Source organism: Vulpes lagopus, chromosome 10, assembly GCF_018345385.1.
Source record: "Vulpes lagopus strain Blue_001 chromosome 10, ASM1834538v1, whole genome shotgun sequence".
Classification (NCBI taxonomy): Eukaryota; Metazoa; Chordata; class Mammalia; order Carnivora; family Canidae; genus Vulpes; species Vulpes lagopus.
In genome coordinates this window covers 55,061,998-55,089,094 of record NC_054833.1, presented here as the reverse complement: position 1 = coordinate 55,089,094, position 27,097 = coordinate 55,061,998, and the positions used below count along the sequence as shown (strand labels likewise).

Below are 27,097 nucleotides of genomic sequence, written 5' to 3'. Positions count from 1 at the left end.
TCACAAATCTGAATCTTTATTGTTCTGAAATAAATGTTATAAACATAACTCAAAACAAAAGCTTCAATATTCAGTCTCAGAAGAGGTGTGGCTCAATGCCCATCACATGTAACAAGAAAACTTCCTTTAAAAAAAAGGAAAAAAAAGCACTATGTGAAGTCTTTCATATGAATGAAAATGCACCCTTTGGATTTTTTTGTCTCCTTAGCCTGTATACACGTGAGTGCAAAAAGGTTTGCATTTTCTTCACATTTAGTTCTTGCTATGATGTTTGACGGATTTTTTGCCACTCAACAAATTCATCGAGAAGAACAGGCCCTAGAAATAAAGAAACAATTTTTGTTAGAATTCAGTGAACTCATCCTTCTCCACGAGCTCCATGCCAGCAATGAGGACAGACACTGGGCTGTCACGTGAGTTCTGCTGTTCTGCTTACCGGGGCTCACTCCCCTAGACTTTTCTTTTCTGACATAAGGCACTTCCCACCATGATATTTGCAGCAACTTCCTTTCCAAGGTTCAAGTGTTGGATGAACTCTCCAATAACTAAGTCAAGATTAAACTCTCTCTTTTTCTCAATGTTCACAGCTTTCTGTTATTTAATCATTAAGGAACATGCAAAGTGTTTACCTTAGTGTTTAACTTAGTAAATGCCAAGATGTGTGTAAGCTTGTTGAAAGGGTGGCTGGTAACAGGACCTAGTATGAATCTAAACACAAAGCAGGTACCTAACAAGACTCGACCTAAGAACTATTCTAATAAAAGATATTTGTATGAATGTTTGGAGGTTCCAAACTCATTTTCTTACGGAAGCCAGGTAGGCTTTAATGAACTCACTGTTCTCTCTCTAGTTTTTTTAAACAGGAAAGCTCATTGTCAGAAAAAAAATATGCTTGCTCTATTTTTCTTAAAACACACAACATTCTGGTGGTCTCTCTTTTTCTTTTATTTTTCATAGACCTACTTCTCTAAGAAAAGTAGCAGGAAGCCCAAGAATAAATGGTAGCTGGAAAGCAACCTACTTGTTGGCATAAACTGTGGGCCAGCAAAATGGAAAACCAAGTCCAACATAAGTTACTACTCAGCTTTACTCACTAACTTTACAGGCCAGTTACAGTTGTCAGATTTTCTGATTTTTCAAACAAATCTAGAAGCTTTATTTTTATGCAAAAACTCTTAATTTAAAGGTTGACTCAAAACATACACAAATATACACATCTGCAGGCCATATACAGTCCCTGGGCTGCCAGCTTACTGTTCCAAGGTATTGTTTCTAAAAATATTAAATTGTATACCATTTTGTAGGGAAAGATCACAGTATATACAGAGAGAAATAAAGTTATCCCTTCTTTAAATAAGTCCACATTTCAATTTATGTTTATAGGAATTATCTTACCACGTAATCCTTCTCAACACTAAAACAACACATTCAACCAAACTGATGGTAGAAACTGAAAATTTCTTTCACTGTTTTAGAAAATGTGGCTCACCTAACTTATTACTTCAAAAATCCGTTTTAAGGCATTCTGCCCCCTTTCCATTGAAAAACACTGAAAGATAACTTGAACTGAAAAATTACATATGTATATATATATATATTTAGATGTTATTTATTTATTCACAAGAGACAGAGAGAGAGGCAGACACAGGTAGAAGAAGCAGGCTTCCTGCAGGGAGCCCGATGCAGGACTTGATCCCAGCACCCAGGGAGCACGACCTGAGCCAAAAGCAGAGATGCTCAACCACTGAGCCACCCAGGCATCCTTTTTTTTTTTTTTTTTAAAGAATTTATTTGAGAGAGAGCGAGTGAGCATGTGCTCAAGAGAGAGCATGCACAAGAGGTGGGGAAGGGGGAGAGAGAATCCCAAGCAGATTCTCTGCTGAGCATGGAACCAGAGGCAGGACTTGATCCCATGACCCTGAGATTACAACCTGAGCTGAAACCAAGAGTATGATGCCTAATCTACTGCACCACCCAGGCGCCCCCAAAAATTATTTTTCATTAGCTATTTACTCAGTAATTTCTAAGGAAAGTTATTTTGACATTATTTGCTATACTGTGAATGGGCACCCTGATAACTTTATGGTTTTTCAACTGTAGTTGATGGTTTGCTTTCCTGTCTTTTAAGTCATGACTGCACTTTTCTTCCACTGGAAATGGAAGGGAAGGCAAGAAAGCAGAATTTTAGCTTTTACATGCAAAAAATTATAATTTAAATTTAGCTTTAATGCTTTTATGTTACTGATGAAATGATAACATTTCACTTATCAGCACAGATATTACTTATATGAGAGAGACCGAGCGAGAGTGTTTAACTTAGTGGGAGAGCATGTGAGCAGGGGGAGAAGAAAGAATCTCAAGCAGACTCCCCTCCGAACACAGCACCCAACACAGGGCTGATCCGACAACCCCAAGATCATAACTTGAGCCAAAATCAAGAATCAGACGCTCCACTGACTGAGCCACCCAGGCACCCCATCAGCATAGATTTTATAATAATGCTCAATCTAAGCTCTTGGTCTAGGTCCTACACCTGCCTCCCCCACACTTTTCACATGACTAAATAATAAGAGTTACTGCCAGGAAATTTAAACCCTGTATGGTAATACTACACAAATGTATATTCTCATAGAATAGTTCTATAAATTTTATTTTCATAGAAAAACATTATATCATACTTACAAGCACCATCTTCATCATAGTTACTAAGGTCGGCATGGACAGTTCTGCTGAATTCTAATACGTTGTACCACTGATCTTTGTTCATAACACGATACTTTGATTGCTGTAGAAAATGATATATTTTGAATATTGAACAGGCATTATTTATTTGGACTTGACTTCAATAAATTTAATTATGACATTTTTGTAATTTAGTCTTCTTAAAACATTAATTCCTGTTTAAATTACTGATGCTTCTAAGAAAAGTCTCAGGGACATTTACATGTTAACATTATCCAATTTACATTTTCCTTTATCTTTCCTTCATTTTAGAGAAATAACAGAAGCATCAAAGGTACTACCAGTAAGGGTAAAATCTGATGTCTACTCATGTATATACCTATGTAAACAACCCTTGAATCAAGATCTACAACGTATATGACACACATTAAGCTCCCTCATGCTGCTGCCCAGAACATTACTTCTTCGATAAAATTTACTGTTTAACCACATCTTGAAGTTGACATCTTTGCAGGCTGTGGAAAGAGTACCGGCTTGGGTTCAAACCCCACTTCTCTACTTACGTGAGGGACCCTGGGAACACTGTTTAACAATGGAGCCCATTTTTTCATTTGCTGAAGGAGGTTAATGCATAATTTGAAACAGAATTATAAAGATTTTAAGAAACACTGTTGGTCGAACACCCTCCACATAACAAGTGTTAAAAAATATTTAATTCTCTCAGCTTCCTTAGAGGTGAATACTTTTACACTCAGTTCTATTTATTTTTGCCCCAAACTACTAACAAGGAAGGTTGATAACATCCATCAAAAATATCTGTTTTACTAGCCTTCATTACGCCCACTTTATTAGGCTTAAAGATGTAAATAAATGTACATGAAACCCATTCACTTAAGTCCTTTCCATATCACTGCTTCTTATCAGAAGCTTCAAACAAAGTTACTCCGAGGAATGTGCTAGGATAATCAGCTTTATGAGGTATCATTTTCAAAGCAAAAAGCAAAAGCATCTGTAATTCAAGAAAACCCCTAAAATCAAAAGGGCACAAAAACAGACAGAAAGTCAAAGAAAAGCAAATGAAAAAAGAACAGTATCTCAGAACCACTGCTGGCAGTGGGTGCTGTGTTAAACTTTCTAAAAGAATACTTTCTCCATGAAGTCAGTATACATTCTTTACTCATCAGTACATTCAAGTACAGGATTATAGCCATTCTCATATTTGTGAACATAAAATATTTTAATTCTAATTATTTAAATTGAACCTAAGTGAAAAGGAGAGTTTATTACTACAACTGGTTCCCTTATGAAGATTTCAGCTTATGATCTTGTATTAAAGAAACCTGATTTAGAAGTTTGATATTTGTACACTAGCATCAACTCTCTTCTGCCCAAAACCCAAGAAACTAATTTTTCATGAAGAGTGTCTTTGCTAAAATGTATTTCTTGAAGGTTACTTGCTTTTTTTATGGGGGGGATGCAGGGCTAGAATCCAAGTATCTCACTACAGACTATATTAATGAACATGAACTTGCATCTAAAAATAACAATCTCTCTCTCCCTCTCTCTCTCTATATATATATGTATGTGTGTGTACACATACATATATATGTACATATATACATATACATATATATATACATACACACATACACACACACATTTTAACAGAAACTTTTTACTAAAGTAGATTTTTTTTAAAAGCACAGGATCCAAAAATCTATTTTGTTTCTCCTCAATTAAAAGATATAGTTTCCATCAGACTGAGCTTTAAAATTAAAATTTAGTATTAATCAGATTAATATTTTCAAAAAACAAAACATACATACCTCCAAGTACTGGTAAAATACTGAAAACAATGGCCATGTCCTTCCAAGCAGAAGAGCTAGCATAGACTTAGCAGTATCAATATCAAGGCTTCTCTGATCTTTATCCTAAAATATAAGGAAAAATTCTTCTAAGTGTGGTTTCAAGATTAAATAAAGGTTAAAATTACAAAATATGGAAATTCCACCTACCCTTGCAAAATCAAAGGCATATCTGTAGATATTCTTAAACGAAGAAATATCATTTAACTGTGAGCGCAAAAAGTCAAATTTGTTCTGTAACTTTTCTGTGCAGTCACACCTTAAATTAAAAAAACCAAATACATTATACGATCTAGAAAATTAATAAAAGCATCTTTAAGGGGTTAGAAGAATGCATTAAGAAAAAAGTGATTGCATTCATTAAATTAACCTATGTTTAAAATTCTGATTCACAAACTTAGAGTTACTAACAAACTAATTGCCTTGTATCTACCAATGGAATTAAAAGAAAAAAACAGAGAAAACCTGGCAATCAATGAAATTTCAGTTAAATGATTTTCCTTTAAAAAAAATACAATTTAATGAAAAGCTCCAGCAAAATCACAAATACCTCTTAAGAAGAGACATATAAAAATGTGCTTTAACCACACGTAAGGTTTAAAAAGATGGCAGAACAAAGGAAATTAATCAGGCCTCTGTCACATATTTCATTGGAAAGTTCTAAAGCACCAGGCTGGTGAAAAGAGATTAGTTATGAGTGGTTTTAAAAGTTTGGGATAGGGATGCTTGGGTGGATCAGTCAGTTGAGCATCTGTCTGCAGCTCAGGTCATGATCCTGGGGTCCTGAGATCAAGCCCCACATTGGGCTCCCTGCTCAGTGGGGAGTCTGCTTCTCCCTCTGCCCTCCCCCACTCACGCTCTCTCTCGTGTTCACTCTCAAATAAATAAAATCTTTAAAAATTAAAAAAAAAAAGTCTGGGATACAACACAGGGAAAATTAACACATTAGTGCTTCAGTCACAGATTCAGATTCCTACATTTTTAGTAACAAAAATCAAAGTAAATATTTAGTGGCAGTACTTGACCTCAAATTAGGTACATAGACGAAAGAGTACCAACAAGTAAATCCATGTTATTTCTAAAGATAAGATACTAAACATAAAAAAACAAACAGATTTCTCAAAGATCTTCACTGGCATTCTGACTCACTGGGCTGATAGATGCTCCAATGTTGAGAAAGCAGCAGAGTGGAGGACACCTTTCACAAATGGCACACAACTCATCTCATCCCCTGCCAGGTCCCCATACTTGTCATGCTCTAGCTCACCTACTCCTCACAAATGCCACAGCTATGCTTTAGCGGATATTACTGCCTCTACCTGAGGTATGTTCCCTCCAACATTTTCACAAAATATTACTAGCCAAAACCTAACTCACATTTTGCCATCACGGACAGACCACTGGACTCCCTTCCATTAAATCAGGGTCCATCTACTGTGACCCACAATATCCTACTCAAATCTGAGTTTCAGTACTTATCACGTAGCAGACACCTAGCATGCTTAGATTTAACTGAGACCTTCACTATTCTAAATCCATATGACATGTGATTCATAATTTTATTAAGGTGTAAATATTCTGGATAAATTTCTAAAGTTGATTAAACCTTGTATTCCTAGAATAAGCTAAACTGGGTAATGCTGTTTCATATATTGCTAGATTTTTGGCTATGTTCATAAAAGAGATGGGCTTGTAAATTTCATTCTTTCACACCCTCTTTACTAATTTTGATAACAAACTCATAGCACAAACCTCAGAAAAGTGAAATAATGAACCTTTTTTTTTGTTTTCTGAAAGTTTACTGAATACTAGAATTAGCATTTGTCCAAAATCACCTGAAAACCACCTGGGTCTTTTCACCTTGGAAGGAATTTTTAACCACTCAATCAGCATTTTTAATGGTTATAGGACCATTCAGATTTTCTATTTCTTTTTGAATTAACTGATCATGGATATAGTTTTCTGAAAATTTATTTCACATATAATTTTATTTAAAGATGATTACATTTATAACATTTTCTAATATACATTACTGTTTATTTATGCTTTTTGTTTTTCTTAATCATCTTGCCAGAATTTCTTAACAGCTTTGCTTTCTGTTTTACTAATATCTGAACATCTTCTTCTCTCTTTCTTCAGGTTGATCCTTTCTCTAACTTCTTAAATCACATATTAGTTCATGTGGATGAAGGGGTTTTTTTTCTTTTAGTGTAACAGGCTACAGATGTTCTTCTAAGTACAGTTTTAACTTCTGCCAGAGTTCTGATGAATATTGATTCTCCACTTATCACAGATGCCTCACGATGATTTCAGAGGTGTAGAAGAGATAAGATACTAGGTTTAAGAGTCTGAGAAGAGAGGGGGGACACTAAGCAAGGGTGACCCTCGAACAACACAGGTCTGAACTGTACAGATCCACTTACAGATGCAATCTGTTTTAGAACATTTTCTTTTCTCTAGTTTACTGCAAGAGTATAGCATGTAATACCTTTAACATAAAAAAAAATAGGTGTTATTTGACTGTTACGGGTAAGGCTTCCAATCAACAGGAGGCTATAAATTAAGTTTTGGGGAAGTCAGAAGTAACACAGGGACTTGTGACTGCAGGAACTCCCCCTACTGCCAACAATGATTAGGACTTCCCCCACTCCTGCTGAGTGGTGTTGGAGGTAGCTAGCCAAAACAGAAGGTTTATATAAGATCCAAAGTTTTATAACACAATACTCAAAATTTCCAGGTTTCAATAAAATATTCCTGCATTGTTTGAGGGTCAACTGTATAGACAAATGCTATCAAAGACTTTGGTTCTAAAAGAGAGCAGAGAAAAGTGACACTAACTAGACTGGGATGGAGGCGGACAGAAGGTTTGCTTTTCTTTTTATTAGACAGAAAACTTCTGCTTTCAGGAAGATGAAGTAAACCTACTTTTCCCCTATCTGTCCTGCTAATTCAACTAAAAGCTCTGGACATTAGCTATAAAATAAACATAAGCCTGGAAGAATTGTGAAAGACTTGGAGGAACAATACAGTGATGAGTTTCCTGGGGTTTTTTGTTGTTGTTGTTGTTGCTGTTTGTTTTTGTCTTATCTATCCCAGACCTGGAGATGAAGGAAATCAGCAAACCAGAATGCCAATGGGATAGAGAAAACAACAACAACACTCTGCTCTCCGCGCAAAAATCATGCAGCCTAGCAAGAAAACAAACTGTCAGAACATTGAACCACCACAGAAAAAACTGTTACCATGCCCACCAATGGCAGCAAAGACTGGAGGAAGCCCTAACAGCCCACCCTCACCAGATGAGGGAAGGTCCTCCCTCTCAACTTCTGCCCTGTCAGAAGAAGCCACATAAAAGCATGAACTTCCCCTCCAGCAGGTAGTAAGTAGTGCCCTGGGGTAGCTTTGCTTTGCTACCTGGGGTAGGTCAGAGAAGGCCTAGTGAGGGCGTGGAACTTACACCTGCCAACAGTAATGAGGAATTCCTTCTCCTGCAGGTGGTGGTAGAGAAAGCTGGCTAAAATAGAAGATTTAAGTAAGATCCAGAGTTTCGTAACATAATACTCAGTATTTTCAGGTTCCAGTAAAAAAAAAAAGCACTTGTCATACCTACAACCAAGATGTCAAGCAGAATGTATAAAGAGAGCCAGTATGTGCAAATACTGAAATGACAGGAAACGTTTTAAAATTATTTGATGTACATTTTAAAGCAGTGATTATGAAACTGGTTCAATAAGCAATTATGGGCACAGTAAAACAAATGGATAGAAGGTCTCAGCAAAGAAACAAAGTCTGAGAAAAGAAATGTAACATAAAAAAGAACCAAATGGAAACTTCTGAACTGTAAAATACAAGGCAGACTTAAACCTTAATATATTAATAATTATATCAAATGTAAGTAGTCGGAATGTACCAATTAGAAGACAGAGACTAACAGAGTGGATCAAAAAGACCCACAAAACCAAAATGACTCAGCAATATACTATTTAGAAGAAGCAGACTTCAAATGTAATATAGGCAGACTGAAATTCAAAGAATGAAAGCGACACATCATGGGGATATTAGCCAAAAGGAAGGAAGGGTAGCTTTATTAACATCAGTGAATGTAGATTTCAGAGCAGAGAGAACATTATGATAAATGGGTCAATCCACCAAGAAGACTTAACAATTCTAAACGTGTCTGTACCAAGAACAAGAAAATATGTGAAGCAAAAATTTAGAGAAAAGGAGAAATAAACAAAAATATAATTATTTTTAGAATCATCAACACTCCTCTCTGCCAACAACTGACAGAACTAGACACAACATCAGCAAACATAAAGAATTCAACATTATCTACCAACGAGCCCTAACGGACACTAATCGAATATGTCACTGAATTACAACAAAATACGTGTTCTTTTCAAGCATCCACACAACATAAACCAAGGGAGACCACAGCCTGAGTCATTAAGAAAAGTCTGAAAATATTAAAGAATTGTTCTCTGACTACAACAAAACCAAAGTAGAAATAGCAGGAAGATAAATAGCAAAATCTCCAAACACTTAGAAACTTAACAGACTCCTAAATAATCCAAGGGTGAGAACAAGTCAGTATACCGAAGTGAGTGAACCTAAGAACACAAGTCAAATTTCCTGAGACACAAAGCAATGCTGGGGGAAATTCATACAGCTAAATGCAAATATTAAAAAAGAAAAAACAATCTCAGTTAATAATCTAAGCTCCTATCTTCAGAATCAAGAAGAGCAAAATAAATCTAAAGCAGGAGAGAGTAAATTAAGAGCAGAAACCAATAAAACTGAAAATAGAAAAATAGAAAAATCAATGAAACAAAGAATGGATTCTTTGGATAAAAGTCAATAAATCAGACAAGTCTCTAGCAAGAATGACAAAGAAAAAGAGAAAATACAAAAATTACCACTGTCAGGAATGAAACAAAAGATGGCATTACAGACCTATAGATAGCGAAAGGATATATATTTGACCACTTAGATGAAATGGACCAGTTCTTTGAAAAATGAAACAACACACACTAACAATACAAAATAATCTGATAAATGATTTGAAATAAATAGTAATTTGAGTGACCCTACATCAATTAAAAAATCAAAATTTCAAAACTTCTAAAAAAGAAATCCATAAGTTCAGGCGGTTTTACTGGAGAATTCTACCAATCTCTGAAGACCAATTTTATGCTATACTTTTCAAAAAATAAAATATAAGGAAAAACTCCCCAATTCTTTTTATATAGCCAGATTTACCCTGACACCAAAATCAATTAAAGGTAGTATTAAAAAAAAAGAAAAAGGGTGCCAGAGTGGCTCCATGAGTGAAGGTTCTGCCTTGGGCTCAAGTCACGATCCCAGGGTCCTAGGATTGAATCCCACATGGGACTCCCTAATCACAGGGGAGTCTGCTTGTCTCTGGCTCTCCTCCAGCTCATTCTTTCTCTCACAAAAATAAATAAATAAAAATCCCAAGAAAAAGAAAAAAAATCACAAGAAAAAAATTGTTAACCATGCATGATGATGGATGTTAACTAGACTTATGGTGGTGATCATTTCATTTCCCAAAATACACAAATATTGAATCATTATGTTATATACCCAAAACAATGTTATGTCAAATACATCCCAAGGAATAACATAAGGAAAAGAAATGAAAATAATAGACCAATATTCTTCATGAATCCTTAACAAAATATTAACAGAAAGAATTCAGCAGTGTATAAAAAGAATTAGACACCATAACCAAGTGAGATTCATTCCAGGTAAGCAAACTGACTCAGTATTCAAAAACCAATCAATGTAATCACATTAATAGTGAAAAAAAAAAAAAAAAAAAAAGAAAGAAAAAAAAAGAAAAAGCTACACGATTAGATTTAATGCAGAAAAAGCATTTAAAATATTTCACGTGCAATCACTGAAAACTCACAGAAGGACATGAACAGAAGAGAACTCCCTCAGCTTGATACAGAGCAACTACAGACAACCAAAGCTAACATACTTTATAGTGGAGACTGAACACATCCCTCTGAGACGGTGAGCCAGGAAGGGATTGATGTCCACTCTCACCATGCTTATCCCACAGAGTGGTAGATGTTCCAGCCAATGCAGTATGTCAAGGAAAGGAAATAAAAGACATACAAGACCAGAAAAGAAAAAAAAACAGTCCCCATTTTCCTATTTTATGTTAAACTCCTATGACATGACTGTCTATGTAGACAACCCAAGGAAGACACACATACACAAAAACTTAGAATAAGTGAGTTCAGCAAGGTCACAGGATACAAGACAACCACACAAAAATCAATTGTATTAGTAATGAACATATGGATGCTGGAATTAAAAATATAGGGTTATTCACAGTGGTCAAAATAAAAAATGAAACATTCATGTGTAATTCTAACAAAAAGTACAGAATTTGTATGCTGAAAACTATCCCAAACGATCAAGGAAATTAAACACCAAAAAAATCCATATCTATCTTGCATGCAAATCAAAGACCCAAAATGATACAAGTATCAATTCTCCCCATATTATGCAGTTTAACCAAAATAAGAATTTTTATAAATAAAAGGAAGATCATTCAAAAATTTTAGGAAAAGCATTGAAATTGGAAAGCCTAAAACATTTTGAAAAAAGATCAGTCATCTTGGGGTCCTAGGACTATGCCCTGCTTCAAGCTCTGCACTCAGCAGGGAGTCTCCTTGAGATTTTTCACTCTCCCTGTTTGTGCTCTCTCTAAACAAAACAAAGAGGAAAGAAAAGAAAAAAATCAATCAGTCTATGTGATTGTAGACTTAGTATATAGCAGCTGTCATCTAGACTATGTGGTGCTGCCAGAAGGTTAGGACACACATCAACAACAGAACACAGAACCCAGAGACAGACCCACCACACACAAGTATGTCCAACTGATACACGACAAAGGTGTAAAAGCAATTCAACAGAGGAAAGATCTTTTTCAACAAATAGGAATGTGGAGCAGGTAGACTTTTGTAGGCAAAGAATACACCAAAACCTGTCTCACGCCTTTTAAAGAAATAAACTCAAAATGCACTAGTTATTTAAATGTAAAATATAAAAATATAAACCCTTCCAGAAAAAAAACTTAAGATAAAATTCTCTAGGGAAAGAATTCTAGGACGTGACACCAAAGACACAATTCATAAAAGGAAAAACTGATCAACTTGAACCTCATTGAAATTAAAACCTTTTGCTCTGCCAAAGTCCTTGTGAGAAGATGAAAACACAAGCTACAGAGTGGGAGAAAATATTTGCAAACCATATATTTGATGAAGGACTGTATCTAAAATATACAGAAAACTCACGGTGAAAAAAATGTATCCACTATATCCCTCAGCCTCTTTCCTATTTTCCTCAGATATTATAAGTCACCAATTCCTACTTTTATCTACATCTACCTCCTTTGTAATTCATCCATTGAGTTTTAAATCTTTATTTTTTACTTTCAGAGATTTAATTACACATTTGAAATCTGATCATCTGACACCATTCTTATTTCTTTAAATATATTTAATGTAGTTATTTTATGCTGAGATTATGACAATTCAAAATGCTAGCATTAAAAGCCTAATTCTGAAGTTTAAGATGTTTCCCAATAGGCTTAGTGATTTTTTATTATTATTTAATAAAAACTGAACCTTTTTCTGCAGAATTGAAGCTTCTGTTTAAATGCATTCCTATACAGAAGAATCGCTTCCACTGTACACATGAGAATACTACTCACCTGGGACATTTGTAAAACAGTTTTTTGGCTTGTCATATGAATAATGAATCTTAGCTTTAATCTGTATGATGAATTTTTGGTAAGAATTCTGTCAGGAATAAGCCCTTCACTGTATGTAGAACCAAGCCCAGGCTATCACATCTCCAACTACTGGACAGAAGTGACATCAGAGTTTTTGATCTGATTCTTACCCTACTCAGGCCTTGCAATTTTGTCTCTGACTTGAAACATACACCAAGGTTAATGGCCAGATCCTAGGTGATGAGGAAAAGGTCGATAACCTTAAGGTAAATGCCAGCTTCACAGATCCCTGTGGTATCACCATCTCTTGACATTTCTGGTCTCTGATTATCTTTCTTAATTTATAGTCAAGTCTAGGACATGCTTTTTAAAAGATGCTTTTATATTTCATCCAGCATTTAAGTGTTTTACATGATAAATGGTTTCTTTGCACATTTAGTCTGCCATATGGCCAGAAAAGGAAATCAAAATTTAGATAAGTTAACTATCCAATTTGTCTGGGGCCTAGTTCCTATATATGAATGAGTGTACAATGTATTTCATACAGAAACAAGAAAAGTTTATTCTTACTATTTATTAAAAATGTATTTCTTAGGGACCCCAGCGTAGCTCAGTGGTTGAGCATCTGCCTTTGGCTCAGGGCGTGATCCTGGGGTCCTGGGATCGAGTCCTGCATCAGGCTACCTGCCTATGTCTCTGCCTCTCTCTGTGCTTCTCATGTATATATAAAATAAAAATCTTATAAAAAAATGTATTACTTACTCTTTCATTAAGTAGCTTTTATCAGCACAAAAACTCATTACGTGAAAAATAAAGCTTTAATGGTGTTGAAAATGCAATTAACTTCTACACTTCTACCAGAGGGATATGCAAAAGAAACAAATTCTCAGATTAAATGCTCCCATGATGCTGTTTGAAAATTTGAACGTCTTCAGGATCTCCAGAATCATTACCAGTTGATAATGTTCAGGGTTACCACGTTTTAAGGAGCCAATTATGTGTATTACCTTCCTTGTATATCTATCTTAAGTAAAGCCTCATCATCTAAATCTTTGTAACTTCCTGAAGAAGTGCTTTTCACATATTTTTTAGTAATGTGATTCACATTTTCACACAAATCCTCATTCAGAATCTTAATACACTTGAGATTCAGGAAGATAAATACAACAAAGGAAAGAAGTTCTTCCTCTCACTACCACCAGAGTTTGAAATCATTCTTCAGGGCCTGGCATATAGAAGCATTTCAAAAGTATTTGTTAAGTATAAGTAAAAATACCAAAAATAAGCACAAAATATGTATTTATTTAATTTAAAACAGTTTCAAAATCCCTACCTGGGGAAAGGTTAGTGGGAAATTGTAGTTTCAACGAAATTATAAAGTGTTCAAGTGGTGACTTACAAGTCACCAAGGAAAAAGAATCCAAGAAATCACCTTTTCCAAATATTTTACATTCCACAGGTACACAGAACAACAACATTATTTAGGATATGATTTCAATAAGCTTAGGACAGAGAGAAAGCAAAGAACAAAGTTTCAAGTCAAACAGGGAGAGACCAGGTTAAATTCTAACTTCTCCATTTGCAGCCAGGTGGCTTCACGGACTCTCTCCAGCCTCCTCTCATTTTAACACGACAGAAACAGTAAAGACAACCATGAGGTTAAAGGAGAATACACAAGTTAAATGATTAGAACAGTTCTTAGCTTGAGATGCTCCTTTTGAGGCAAATGGCTTAAAAATCACGTTCCCCCTGGTAACTCTGTCCACACTATTTCATAGCAATCCTAATGGTCTAGCTCAATCTTGAGCAGAGAAAGAATCTTAACAGAACAAACATGTGATGTTTTCTTCTTGGAGAAGAATGAAAAACAGAGTACAAACTTCCACGTATATTACCCATATCATAAAGACTGTGAAGGGACACAGAAAAACCAATGAGCATACCCAAGCTGTCACTAATACAAGACTAGTATGTCATGGAAACCAAGAAAGAGTTTTTTTTAATAACAACGAAATAAAACCCCACAGACTTTAGAGACACTGGTACTATAGGATACCATTCTCCACGGCCACTGTGGTTAGAATGAATACAAATGGATTTAAATTTCAACTGTAGGCCTTGGACATTAATTTCCTGAGTATTGCTATATATTTGATTAGCAAAGGAGGCGTTTACATTTCTGCCTCTTTAAAGACCTCTAAAATGAGAAGAAATTACCATTCATGTATTAGATCTAAGTGAGATTCTCTTCCTTAGAGAAGTCTCATTAAGTATGCTGGACAGACTGATGATCCACAACAGAAGAATCTGATTCAGAATTCTGTATCTAGAACTTCCTCAAATAAGGTCTACTGACCCAAGCAGCACATTTCTGCGGACACCTGGAAATGAGGAGAAGAGCATTTGAAGTTGTCACTAAGAGCAGAGGGAAAGAATGCTAACAGCAATTACTAGTTGGGCCCCAAATGCTACATGAATGACAGCCACACATCACAGCACCCCATCCATCACACTCTTCTATCCTCACCAACAATCAGATAAATGTTCCCCATTCCTCTCTCACCTAAACCAAGTCAAGTCAAGCCAGACCACTGTCTTGAATCTTCACAGTCCAGGGCTCAATACAACTTGTGATGTACTGAGAGGCAGCGTAATTGCTGCCATTCCTGGCAGGTGCTCCCTCCTGCCTCCTTTTTTCATGATCATAATCAAAGTACAGTCTTCAAAGTTCTATGCTAACTGTTCTCTCCACCAACATGGTATTTCCCTCTTGCTCCAACACCATCAGCTAGCAGATGTGAGAAAAGTTCTCCACTCCAGCCAGTAAGGCATGCCCAAACAAAAACATAAGTACCCCTGGAGTCTTGCATCCACAGATACAAGGAAGATCCACATGGAATGTGTTGTGTATAGCAGCGTATGTGCATAACAGGGATAAGGTCTAGTTTTTCTAAGGTGCTCATAAGAGTCTATGAGCATCAGATCAACTACACACTATCTGATGGTTTCCCAGTCTGTAAGGGAGGGTTTAAGCTCCCTCCACATGTTAGCCTAGGCCCTCCATAATGTAGTTTTTATCACTACCATCTGTAATTCAAACCTATTTTATGTACTTTTGATTTTAACCAATCAGACCACTTCCCTCACACACACGTTTTCCTTTCCCAAGGCTCTGCTCACAATTTCCTCTTTAGAAATAGTATTTCCTATATCCTTAACCATCAAAATCCTGATCATTCACAAGGCCCAGTTTATATGATGATCCATCTATACAGATTTTCCTGTCTCCATAGCCTAAATTGATCTCATTAGCAGCTGTGCTTCCATACTTGAGCATGTGTCATGTTCCACCTGGATGTACGGTTATAGCACCACAGGGCTTTCCTGCCCTCTCAGCATCTTCACCAAAGGGCAGAACTACCTTATGCTTCACTGTGGTCACAGGGAAGTGGCACAGCACCTGACATAACAGAGGTGTTTACCACAAGTGTCTACAGATCAAACCCAACCTGTGGGGCAAGCCTGGTGGTTACTGAACAATGATGGGAAGTACACAGAAGAGAATCCCCGGAAAGGATGCGCAACTGCATCCTCTGAAACCTACAAAATGGCCATTCTAATTATACACAATCTCACACCCACAAATTCTTCGACACAAAACAGAAAGGCAATTCAGTTACAAAAAGTCTGTATATATAAACAGCCTTAAAATGAATGAAGTACAGAAGTAGTCTAGTCTACACAATTACAGATTTATTTAATCATGGCTGTTATAGTCTACCTTCCTTGAGCACAGTCTATGCTCTAATACCTGACTGTTTCTATTCTTTAACAAAGCTCTACTAAAGTTTTCTAAGAGTTAAAATTAATTAATTTGAAACAATGATAACTATATTAAGACAATTTAGGGACCATCAAAAAACTATGCCCAGGTTAAGTCAAATCCTAGAAATATGAAAAAAAAAATCTATGAAGGGAATCAAGTCTGTGAAGTTTTACATTTTATGACTGTGAATTAAATAAAACCTAGTATACCAGGCAACTATAAATAAAAACTTAAGACTTACATAGATTCTTCTGTCTCTCCTGCTTTAAATATTAAACTACTACAGAATTTGCAAGTTTCTTACAAGAAAATTCAAGGACTAGTTAAGACTTACCTAACTAATAAAAGATACTTCAATCTAGTTCATAGGGAAAAAAAAAACAACTATTTTCTCAGTCAAGAGCACTTGACTCATTTGAGCAACTCCAAGGCTTTACAGCATAGAGTACAGCAGAGGGGCGGGGGTAATAAGTGAATGAAACAGAAACCTGAGTCAATTTTAAGTGTTCAGTAACTGTTTTTATGTTGCATAGCTTGTGAACTTACCATAGAAAAGAAGTGCTAATAAAAAAAATACATGTTCAAGGGTTAAGTCAATTTCTATTCTTTTACCCAAAGCCATATGCTAATTATTCAAGAGTAATTATTAGAAATGCGTGTGTTCACACATTTCTGTTATACAAAGGCTCTTTATATTACATCAAGTTATGCAAAAACAAATAATAAACTTTGTGGGTGCCTGGGTGACTCAGTCGGTTAAGGTCTGCCTTCAGCTTAGGTCATGATCCCAGGATCCTGGGATGAGCTCCACGTGGGGCTGCCCACTAGGCAGGAAGCCTGCTTCTCCCTTTCCCTCCCCCTCCTGCCTGCTGCTCCCCCTGCTTGTGCACACGCTGTCAAATAAATAAATAAAATCTTAAAAAAAAAAAAAATTCACTCACACTTGTTAGCTGGGATGTTCAAAAAAGCAGTATACAAAAAATTCAGCAGCAGTACAAAAAAGCAATTACAGTACCAAATAAAATGTCTTACAATGAATAAGCCACGTTACAACAGATATAAATTTTAATAAAACGTACAAAGCTGTATATGAAAACTAGTTTATATTCTTTGCATACTTGTCTGTAAATTTTATCATTCTCTAAAAAGCTAACTGAGGGTTGGATATTTCCAAAGAATTTCAGAATCAATATCATTTTAATTTGGTATGTTATGACACCTAGATGAATGACAGAATTCAAGCCTGGTTAGGTTATAAATACTATGACTCAAAAAATTAATAATAGTCCTTTATTTTATAAAGATTGCTAACATATATAAAGAAAAATAACAGAAAGTACAGTGTGCTAGACTGGTAATCTGGAAATATAAATTCTAGGTCCTAGTTCAGCCACTAAATAGCTATGTGAACCTGGGTAAACATTTTCTTCACCTCTCTGAGTCTGACCCCTTATCTCACCTATAAAAAATGACTGAAATGACAGGGTTGATTTTATGTTCTATTCTAGAAATTATAATTTGGCTCATTTAAGCAAAAGTTTTTATGTGAATCTATTTAAAATATCTATTATGTTAATTCCGGTTAAAAAGGAGAATTACAAAGCATTACATGCTGAAAATTCAAATATAAAAATTCAAGTTCCATATGAACAGATGCACTTAAAAAAATATCTTGAGGTATTCTGAAATGTAAGGACATGCAAACAAGTAGTAAAGAATAGCTAAATGTGTTAATAAAAGCATAACCACAACAGGAAACCACATGGCTAATTGACCCCCAGGTTTCAGCTCAAAAGTATTATAAATTAATGCTTCCTCTATTTTAGAATCTTGGTAATTAGTAACATCCTGCATGAACATTAGGAACATAATTTAAAAATAATACATAATTACTAACTGATTCTGAAACTAAGCATACTTTACTATGGAAAGTAAAAATCAAATTATTTTTGTAAAGGAGCAATTCTGTAACTTATCAGAGTTTCAAAGGCAGCATCTGAAAGTATTAACTAGAACATGGCTAAGGGTTGCAGGGCTGCCATACAACCTTTCTGCTTTTGTTCTTTGTAAGATTCATTTGGCAAAAAAGAAATAAAAAAGAAGTGCCATGTAACTCTATCTTCAAATACCTTTTCAAAATGAAACATAAAATTGAAGAGGAGAAGAGGCCCCAGAGCTTAGGTCTGCCCAAAGAACAAACTCCTTACACAGAACCCTGTATTCAGAGAAAGAAATCATTTGCTCAATCTGTGAACAAATCACTTTGATCACAGACCTCTAATTCACTCAAGTCAATGATCTTTGTAAGACCGTACAAAGATTATTCGAGATTATGAAAAATGGGGTAACTATTCATTCTGCCAAGACCACAATACAAATTTTGTCAATCCCTAACTGTTATAGATCAAACCAATTTGATTATTTTAAGGTGAAACCTTACTCCTAAAAATTACGAAGCACAAAGTATCAATTAAGATCTTCAAATAGGCCATCAAATTTGTTTTTTAAAAAAATGTCTTACTGTAATGAAGTCATCCCCTTTAACCATTCTTCCTTGGTAAAAAATCCCATGCTTTCAGCCTCCAATTTCCACGCTAAAACTAACATAATAATCTGGAAAGAACAGAACATAAAGGATAGGGGAAAAGTCAGCAGAGATAATCATGTCTGTATTTATCATGGAGAGCATTTTTATACAACTATTTCCATCTTCCAACTATTAAAGAGTACAACCTCTGGTATTATTAACTCTAAAGAAATTTAGATGGGCCAATTTCTCAAAAGTATAAAGCTCTAAGTTTCTGAAGGTAGAATCTCTCTCACTCTATTACAAATAATATTTGTATCAAGAAAGAGAACATGTGCCCAACTTAAATTGGTTAAAAACACTGAAAATGACAATTTACAGTATTAAACATGAAGAAACAAAATTCTGATATAAGATTAAAGTGTCTCGATTTTTAGAAATATGTAAATATGCTATACCCCACTATACTCCATTCTTAGAAATAAAACATACATTTTCAGGTTCAACACCAATGTCTTCACAAAATTTTTCCATTCCTTCTGGCCCTACAACTTCATCAGGACCTTCAAAGACAAAAATAATTTACATATTTTATTGTTATATTATTATCAACATAAAACATAAGCTATTGCACTAAAGGCATCTATGAACACACCATAAAATTTTTTTAAATAACTAAATCTGAATTTTGACACATTTTTTATAAAGGTATAAATATTTGATATATGACTTAAAATGTAAAATTTCTGAAATATTCTTTACACACATTACAAAATGAAATTAAGGGAAAAAAATGAAGTAGCATTCATATCAGTCACTTGTTTGTACAGTAACTTGAACCCATCCTTTAAAAAAAAAAAAAACATTTACGGAGAGCCTTCTCTGAAGAAAATTTTTGGCAATGCATAAATACAAAGAACCACAAGAAATTTTACTAGAATGTGTACGAACAGCCCACGATTCAAGACAGTAATCAGAGAATACTCGTTTTCTTGCTAAAACATAAGGTCATTTATTACCCTTGTGAATACAACCAAATAAAATTTAATACTTTAAAAAGATACACATATTTTGAAAATAATAACTCAGAAATTACTATTTTCCTTGTCACCTTGGATCTAAAATAGATAGTAAAGCATTAGATATTCCACCTTAATACAGAAACAGAAGTTTATTATTATTTTCTTAAAATATTTTATTTATTTATTCATGACAGACACAGAGAGGGAGAGAGAGGCAGAGACACAGGCAGAGGGAGAAGCAGGCTCCATGCAGGGAGCCCGATGTGGGACTCAATCCTGGGTCTCCAGGATCACACCCTGGGCTGAAGGCGGTGCTAAACCGCTGGGCCACCAGGGCTGCCCAGAAACAGAAGTTTAATCCCTCAATTAGCTTGTCCAAAAATTAGTGATATTTAGCTTGTTTCTTATTTTTCTCCCTTAACACTAAATATAAGTCAATACATCAATTCTTATATTTTATGTTATCAGATTCCCAAAGACAGTAATTACATCATTGCTAGGTCTCTTTCCTAACTCGGTAAGATTACAACAAATTTGAGACAGCATGAATGGACTCTGAGAGCATTCTGCTAAGCTAAAAAAGTCAGTGGCAAATAACATACAATTGTAACGTATATGTGGAATATACAAACAAACACGCAAAAAAACCCAAGCTCATAAATACAGAGAACAGATTGGTGGTTGCCAGAGGCAGGGATGGGGAGTAGGAAAAAATGGGTGAAGGGTGGTCATAAGGTACAAACTTCTAGTTATAAAATATATAAATCCTGGGATGTAATGTACCACATGATGACCACAGTTAATAATACTGTATCGTTGTATTTGAAAGTTGCTAAGAGAGTAGATCTTAAAAGTTTTATCACAAGAAAAAAATGTGTAACTATGTATTTTAATAGAAGTTTCATAACTAATGTCATATCTCACTTGAAAAAAAAAAAAGACTGAAACTGGTGGCCGAGTCGGTGGGTGTCTGCCTTCAGCTCAGGTCATGATTTCAGGGTCCAGAGATGGAGCCCCATGTCTGGCTCCCTGCTCAGCAGGGAGTCTTCCCTCTCCCTCTGCCCCTCCCCCCACTGGCATGTTCTCATTATTATCTCTTGCTAATAAATAAAATCTAAAAAGACTGAAACAATCATTTAAAACAATTATTAAGTACAATAGAACTGTTATCACATTTGATTTTTGAAAAGTCTGGAAATATTAAAGTGGCCAAAACAAATCTTGTTTTCGTTTCTTAAGGGCTTATAAAATTTTTGGAGCTTCATAAATCACAGACTAGACCATGGCTACTCAGGTGGCATTGTATACCACCCGATTAGTTCACAAGCACAGCATGAAACCAACACCCTATAGGGTTTTGTGTGTGTGTGTATGTGTGTGTGTGTGTGTTTTTCCACAGAATACAGCCAACCAGTATGTGGACTAATACACTCTTGCTACTTCAGATGAGATCCAGGCTGCTAAGATGACATTAAAACATGGTCTGAAACCAAAAGCCTTATTTAATTTTCTGGTTTAAATAAATACTGCAGTTATTTATGCAGTGAGGTGTTAAAAGGTGAGAGGGTGGTAATTACAGGACACTTTCACTTCCTAATATATATTTGGAGAATTTATGAGAATGTGTTAATTATGTAACTTTAAAAGCATACATATACAATAAAGCTGTTAAAAATATAACTGAATATGTATCTTTATATATGGCTTGGTTGAAAGTGAAAATTAGATTAAAAATGTAATGGAAAAAAACAAATTATTCCTATGAAAAAGAAAGCTAACTTGCCCTCAAATCTACCATCATTAGGAATCAGGAGAGAGCTGAAGAGTCATGTCAAGATGATCAGTTACCATCATGAAATAGTCAACTGGGGGACTAGTTAGTGGTTAACAACAGATGAGAAACCAATTATGTTATAGGGAGTTACAGAAGACATACACAAGATGTTCCCGTAAATATTAAGTGACTTTCTCAAAGCAATGCAAAAAATAACAAATCTAACTCTAAAACAAGGTCAATACCAATGTTCTTTTCCTGGACCGCAGCATAACGTTTCTCTTACTTATGGAAATATAGTCTTCCAATAAATCTACTCTGGAGCTGAATTTAACTCTTTCAGGCAAAAAGTTGCTACTAAACTTAAGAAGATATGGGAATGATGGAGTTCACTCTACTAGCTGGTAGAACTTTATTAGAAGTTAGCAATTCTTTCCTGATTTTGGGGTTCCTTGTAAGATTTTAAAAGTACCTTTTCAAGCTCCATGATTTTGTCCAGTAACAGGCCCCCTGTATTACTGAGTCCTTGCTAATGTAAGTATCACTCGAGAGGTCTTGTTGAAAGAGCAAAACCGTCAAGCTTAACGCACACCACCTATGATATTTTATTAACAAAATTAGTAGTAAAATATTTTTAAAAGTAAAAGCAAAGAGTCCATTTTGTTTATAACCATAAAATGTTCCCAGGAATATCTGCAGAGTCTAAAAGCATGCCAGGCATAGCAGATACTCAGGGGAAAAAAATATGCTCAATAAATGACACAGCACGTTCAACATGAGCTTCACAGAAGCTGTCCTATTAATTCTGCAACAGAACTGTAAAATTACACAACCAGTAAATCTAATGTTATAATGCTATTTACCCTTTTAATAATTGCTTACATTTATTGAGTTCTAACTACATTCTGGATACTGTGAGAAGCGCTTTACATGTATTCTTCTCAGGAAGCACAATATTGTCTCCATATTAATATAGGATATCCCCATTTTAAGACAGAACAGTTACTGTCTGTTTGGTAAATGACTGGTTCCTTCTTAGGTTTAGTCTCTGCCCCAAGGAATGACTAGAGAGGCCTTCCCTAAGCACCCTACTTGAACGTCCATCCAAACTTCCTACTTTCTATCCCTACACCTGACCATATTTTTATTTATAGCACCCCACAATCTTTAACTGTCTTGCCTCCTTAGCTATTTACTGTCTTCCCCACTAGAAGGCAAGTCCCTTAAGGGCAGGGACCCTATCTGACTTGTTCATAACTATATCCCTGGCACTTATCAGCACCTGACCCACAGCAAATGCTCAATATTTACTGAATGAGTCATTCAGTAAATCACATAATATAAACTACCCTCAAGTACATTTACTAATATTTTTTTATAAAAGGAAAATTAGTTGCCATGAATATAATTTAAAAAAGAAATTATAAGCTAGTAGTAATTATAAGCACAGGCTCTGCAATCAGAATGACCTAACATTGAATCCTGGTTCTTGTCACTATTCAACTCTTGTCATTATTCAATCTAAACCTCAGTTTTCTTATCTATAAAAAGGGATAACACCACTTACTTAACAGAATGATTGTAAGATAACATTATATAATTATGATTTTTGAAGTACAGACAGAAATTATTGTGTTGGCTACTACAAAAATGCTAGTATAGGAAATAAATGTTGAGTTAATTAGAATATTTTGCTACCCATCAAAGTCCCAAGGAGAGGAAATACAAATAAGCATGAAAGAAAAAAAATGGACTAATTTTATGGTATTTCTTTGTAAGTGAAATCAGATGAGTGACCTTTTGATTCTATATCATGAATTCCAGTATAGCTAGCATTTTGAATAATGGGTCAACATTTAAATGGAGGTCAGTAAGAAATGAACTCCTTCATTTAATTTGGGTTAGACATTGTCTTGGGATGCCAGTAATAGCAGTTTTTCTGGTCTAGAAAGAATCTGTTCTGTTACCAAACAATTTTTAAATTATACTTTGGGGATCCCTCAGCTGATTCAACAGTGAAGCTGCGGTCCCCCATCAACAGTCTTATTTTCCATACGGTTAGCTTAAACTTACACCTCAGGTCCAGAGTACACTGTAGATGTTAACTGACCAGCACCAACATGAGAGTGATGGCACAGACACCACTCTTGTTTTATTTTAAATAGTCAGAATGATAATGATAAAAGGAGGGAGAAGCTGTAAAACCATTAATTCCAAAAGACCAAAACCATTCTTGGGGGGGGGGGGGGTGTTTTCATACATGCTTATGACAAAGTTAGGAATAAACAGGAAACAAGTATTCTTCCCTATATGCCTCACTGTGAGTCTCCCTGGGGGTTCTGACTTTCACCCCCAGGCTACAGCCCCATCCTAGGCCTAGAGCAGCCTCCATTTTCACCTAGGCTTCAGTGAGTGCCCCTCAGAAGCCCAGTTTCCTCCTATAACTACCACAGAACACCTTCCTAATACAGCATTTATCACACTGTACTAATATCAGTCTGTTCACTTTCTTATCACATTTCTAGTAGAACTGAACAGAGCTAAACATCAATGATTAAGGGGCAGATGTGTTGTATAATAACAGATCTAAATCTTACATCTTTTACTAAGCCTCCCCAGTTTCAGAAAATGTCAGTTTGGGTTCAGAAAAATTTCAATAGGATATGGAAAAGAAAAATAAGAACTATGTAAAGCATAAAATGTTTTGTTACATACTTTGTGTTTTCCACAATATTAACTCTACTTTAGCTAATGGACATAAACCAATAAATGTATCTGTTTACAAACTGTATCAATAGTAAATGTGTCTCACCCCCCCCCCCCCGCCCTTAACTATATACCTCATTATAGTTTTAAAGAAATATCATCTGACATGGCCCCAAATTCTTAGTCTGCCCATAATCCCCAGTCTTAATTAACCCTGATCCCAGGACACAGCACTGACACAAAGCAGGCCTGCAATAAATAATTTGTTAAATGAATGAACCAAACAAATGTTTCAAGCATGTGAGTGATATCTTCTTATATTAATTTCATTACCTGCATACTCATAAAACCAAGCCAGGCACTTCTTGCTTGAAAAATGCTCGTCTCCACTTATTAGTCTAGCGGGGGGGTGGGATCTGCAATAGCTTAGAAAACACACACGCCTAAGAATTTTATCAAGGCTCAACTTTCAGTGAAAAGCTACGTTCAATATGAACCACTTCAATTCAAAGTAAACAAAGTACTTTTTTTACAGCTGCTATCATAGGAAAAAATTGGGAGTTTGTTTAGTATTTGCAATTTGAAACAGTTTTCTAAATGCAAAATTTTCTGGCTAATAAACCCAAATGCTACTTTGCTCACTAACAAAATCCAAAAATATCAACTAAAATAATTTCCCCAGATTTCACATGACCACATGGAAGTTCAACCTAGTAGTCTCAACACAAGATTGGTAGTTGGGAAAGTATTAGTCTTTACAGTGACTCTTCTGCTGATTCATATGGAAATTATATCTGTGCATAATGGACACACATTTGAAAACAAAATACTACAAAATATATTTTGATACTTAATATTTTTCAAAAATCATATATTAACAGTTGTTTATGATAAAAGATGATCCAGGACCCAAGAGTATAAGTAAATTCTACAGATTAAAAACAAAAGATAACTATACAAATAAGAAGATAATAATTACACAAATAATTGGGCCAAAGCTATTTAATCCCAAAGCCTATCTCTTCCACAAAATCCTTGAAGGTTGGGAAGTTCAGAAATGGCCTTTAGGATTTAATGAAGTTCAGGGAACCTTGTCTCAAAGAGCTGGGATAGCTACACCACCACAGTGACCTAGAAATGCTACAACATTAGCTACTGAGTAATGTAATCCATAAAGGCACCATATTTAACAGTTTAAGCTGATAGAGCAAAGTATCACCTGAGTTTTAGGAACACCGCTTGGATATTTTAATGTGCTTCATTTAAATAGTTTTGATGTCACCACTTAAGATGGCCACAGGTTAGAGCAATAAAGAACTAATTTATATGCTTCATAAAAAATAAGAGCTGGTGGAGGAGCCCCGTCAAATTGCAGTGAGTTACCTTGTTTCACACCAACAACCCCAAATATCCTCAGTAATAAAAGGAAAGATTCAGTCAACTGCAAAGGGAGGGTGGGCTAAGGTACCTACCTGACTTGCAAGCAGATCTCTCTAGCAGAGCTCTGTCATTACCTCGTCTTTATAACGCTGACTACAGTCCTCTTGTAATGGTAGCATCTGAGGTTGTTACATCAAGTGCCAACCAGTGATACCGTCAGACACCCAGGGAGATTTACAAAGGAGCCACTTCTCACACCCAAATTGCAATGATTTTGTGCAGCACACAACGTTGCTGTGGTGCCTCAATGGCACGCTACAACGGGATCAAAGAGCTATAATTACAGCTCTGCTTCACCTTCTCTCTCTCCAAGAGGACACTGAGTAAAATAACTACCAAATTATTAATATTTATACCGAGAGCTAAGAGCATCTTGAATGCTAGAGAACAAAACCGCAAGCGCGGCCTTTCCCACTCTGCACGTACGCGACTTGGCGCAGGTGGAGGCACTGTAGTTCCAGCCGGGATCTTCCAAATCCTCAGTGGGGAGGCCGATTCCAGCACAGGGAGCTCCGCTTTCTATCCCCCCACCCCAGGTCGTCAGGTCCCCGTGACCCCAGCTCCTTTCCCTTCCTCACTCGCTACAGAGAAACTGTCTAAGCGACTCCTTCGGACTTGGGACTCCGTTCCAGGTCTGGAAGCAGGTGGGAGTGGGGATTCAGGGATGCAGGTGGGCGAGGAGCAGGAGGGCGGGGGGCAGAGAGGCGAGGGCACCGTCCCGGCTCTCCCCCGGACCCCCGGGGCGCGCACCGCCCCAGCCCAGGCGGATCCCACAGCCCCTCCCGGGGCGCGCACGCCGAGCACGAGGCGCAGTCGGGAGCACAGCCTCGCGGGGTCCCGCGCCGGGCAGCAGGCTCGTCTCCCCAGCCCGAGCCCGGAACCCCCTGAGCCCCGGCCCGCCGGCGTGTCCTCTTGCCGCCCAGCAGAAGGAAGACGGAAGGGGCTGGGCGGGGGAGGGGAGGGGAGAGGAGGCGATACCTGGAGATTTTACACTTCTTGAGGCCTCCGTCTTCCGCCACTGCCGCTGCCACCCCAGGAGATTTTCTCTTCTTCTTCACCGGCATCTTCCGCCCTCCCCGGCAGGGCGGCCAGGGGAGCCGGGGCAGGGGGTCGCTGTCCGCCGGCTCCCACACACAGCAGCAGGCGGACACGCAAAGCCGCCAGCCCGCAGTGCAGCGGCCCAGCCCGGCCGCAGCCCGCTCGCGGATCCGCCGCCCGCCCTCCTCCGCTCGAGGCCGGGGGCTCTCTCCGCCAGTGGACACTGCGGCGGCCTCGCACGGAGGAGAGAGAACGCGGACAGCGCGGCACCGCCACCACTCACACACTCCGAGGGCGAGAGCCGCGCTCTGACCCGGATGCAGACCTCTGCGTGCCGGAAGTGACGCCAGCACGCCGCTGCCGCCGGGGGCGTGGCCGTGTGCGCCCGGCCGGGGGCGGGGGCGGGGGCGGTCGGGGTGTCCTCGCGTTTCCCCCCGAGTTCCCCC

General features: G+C 36.9%; 1 protein-coding gene across 5 annotated transcripts; it reads right to left on the bottom strand.

Annotated features, from left to right (window-relative positions):
* DCUN1D5 (defective in cullin neddylation 1 domain containing 5) lies at positions 1-26,976 on the bottom strand. 5 transcript variants are annotated; one of them, XM_041770028.1, is made up of 8 exons: positions 26,592-26,976; positions 24,507-24,598; positions 19,164-19,234; positions 18,666-18,757; positions 4,698-4,806; positions 4,509-4,613; positions 2,683-2,785; positions 1-318 (listed from the first exon to the last, which is right to left on the bottom strand). In XM_041770028.1, the coding sequence occupies exons 1-8, from the start codon at positions 26,675-26,677 to the stop codon at positions 263-265; spliced, it is 714 nt and encodes a 237-aa protein (XP_041625962.1). In that variant the 5' UTR covers positions 26,678-26,976; the 3' UTR covers positions 1-262. The 5 variants fall into 5 exon arrangements, with proteins under 5 accessions (XP_041625962.1, XP_041625963.1, XP_041625966.1 ...); XM_041770029.1 differs by lacking the exon at positions 24,507-24,598 and having other exon boundaries at positions 26,592-26,727; XM_041770032.1 differs by lacking the exons at positions 18,666-18,757; positions 24,507-24,598 and having other exon boundaries at positions 26,592-26,643.
* Between the last annotated feature and the right edge of the window lie 121 nt (positions 26,977-27,097).

Excerpts from the sequence above, each read along its gene's own strand:
- DCUN1D5 (XM_041770028.1), bottom strand. The coding sequence starts at position 26,677 with ATGCCGGTGAAGAAGAAGAGAAAATCTCCTGGGGTGGCAGCGGCAGTG. Across the intron at positions 24,599-26,591 it reads AAGAAGTGTAAAATCTCCAG|CTATTGCAGATCCCACCCCC; the intron begins GTATCGCCTCCT and ends GTGTTTTCTAAG. Across the intron at positions 319-2,682 it reads CTATGATGAAGATGGTGCTT|GGCCTGTTCTTCTCGATGAA; the intron begins GTAAGTATGATA and ends CTTTATTTCTAG.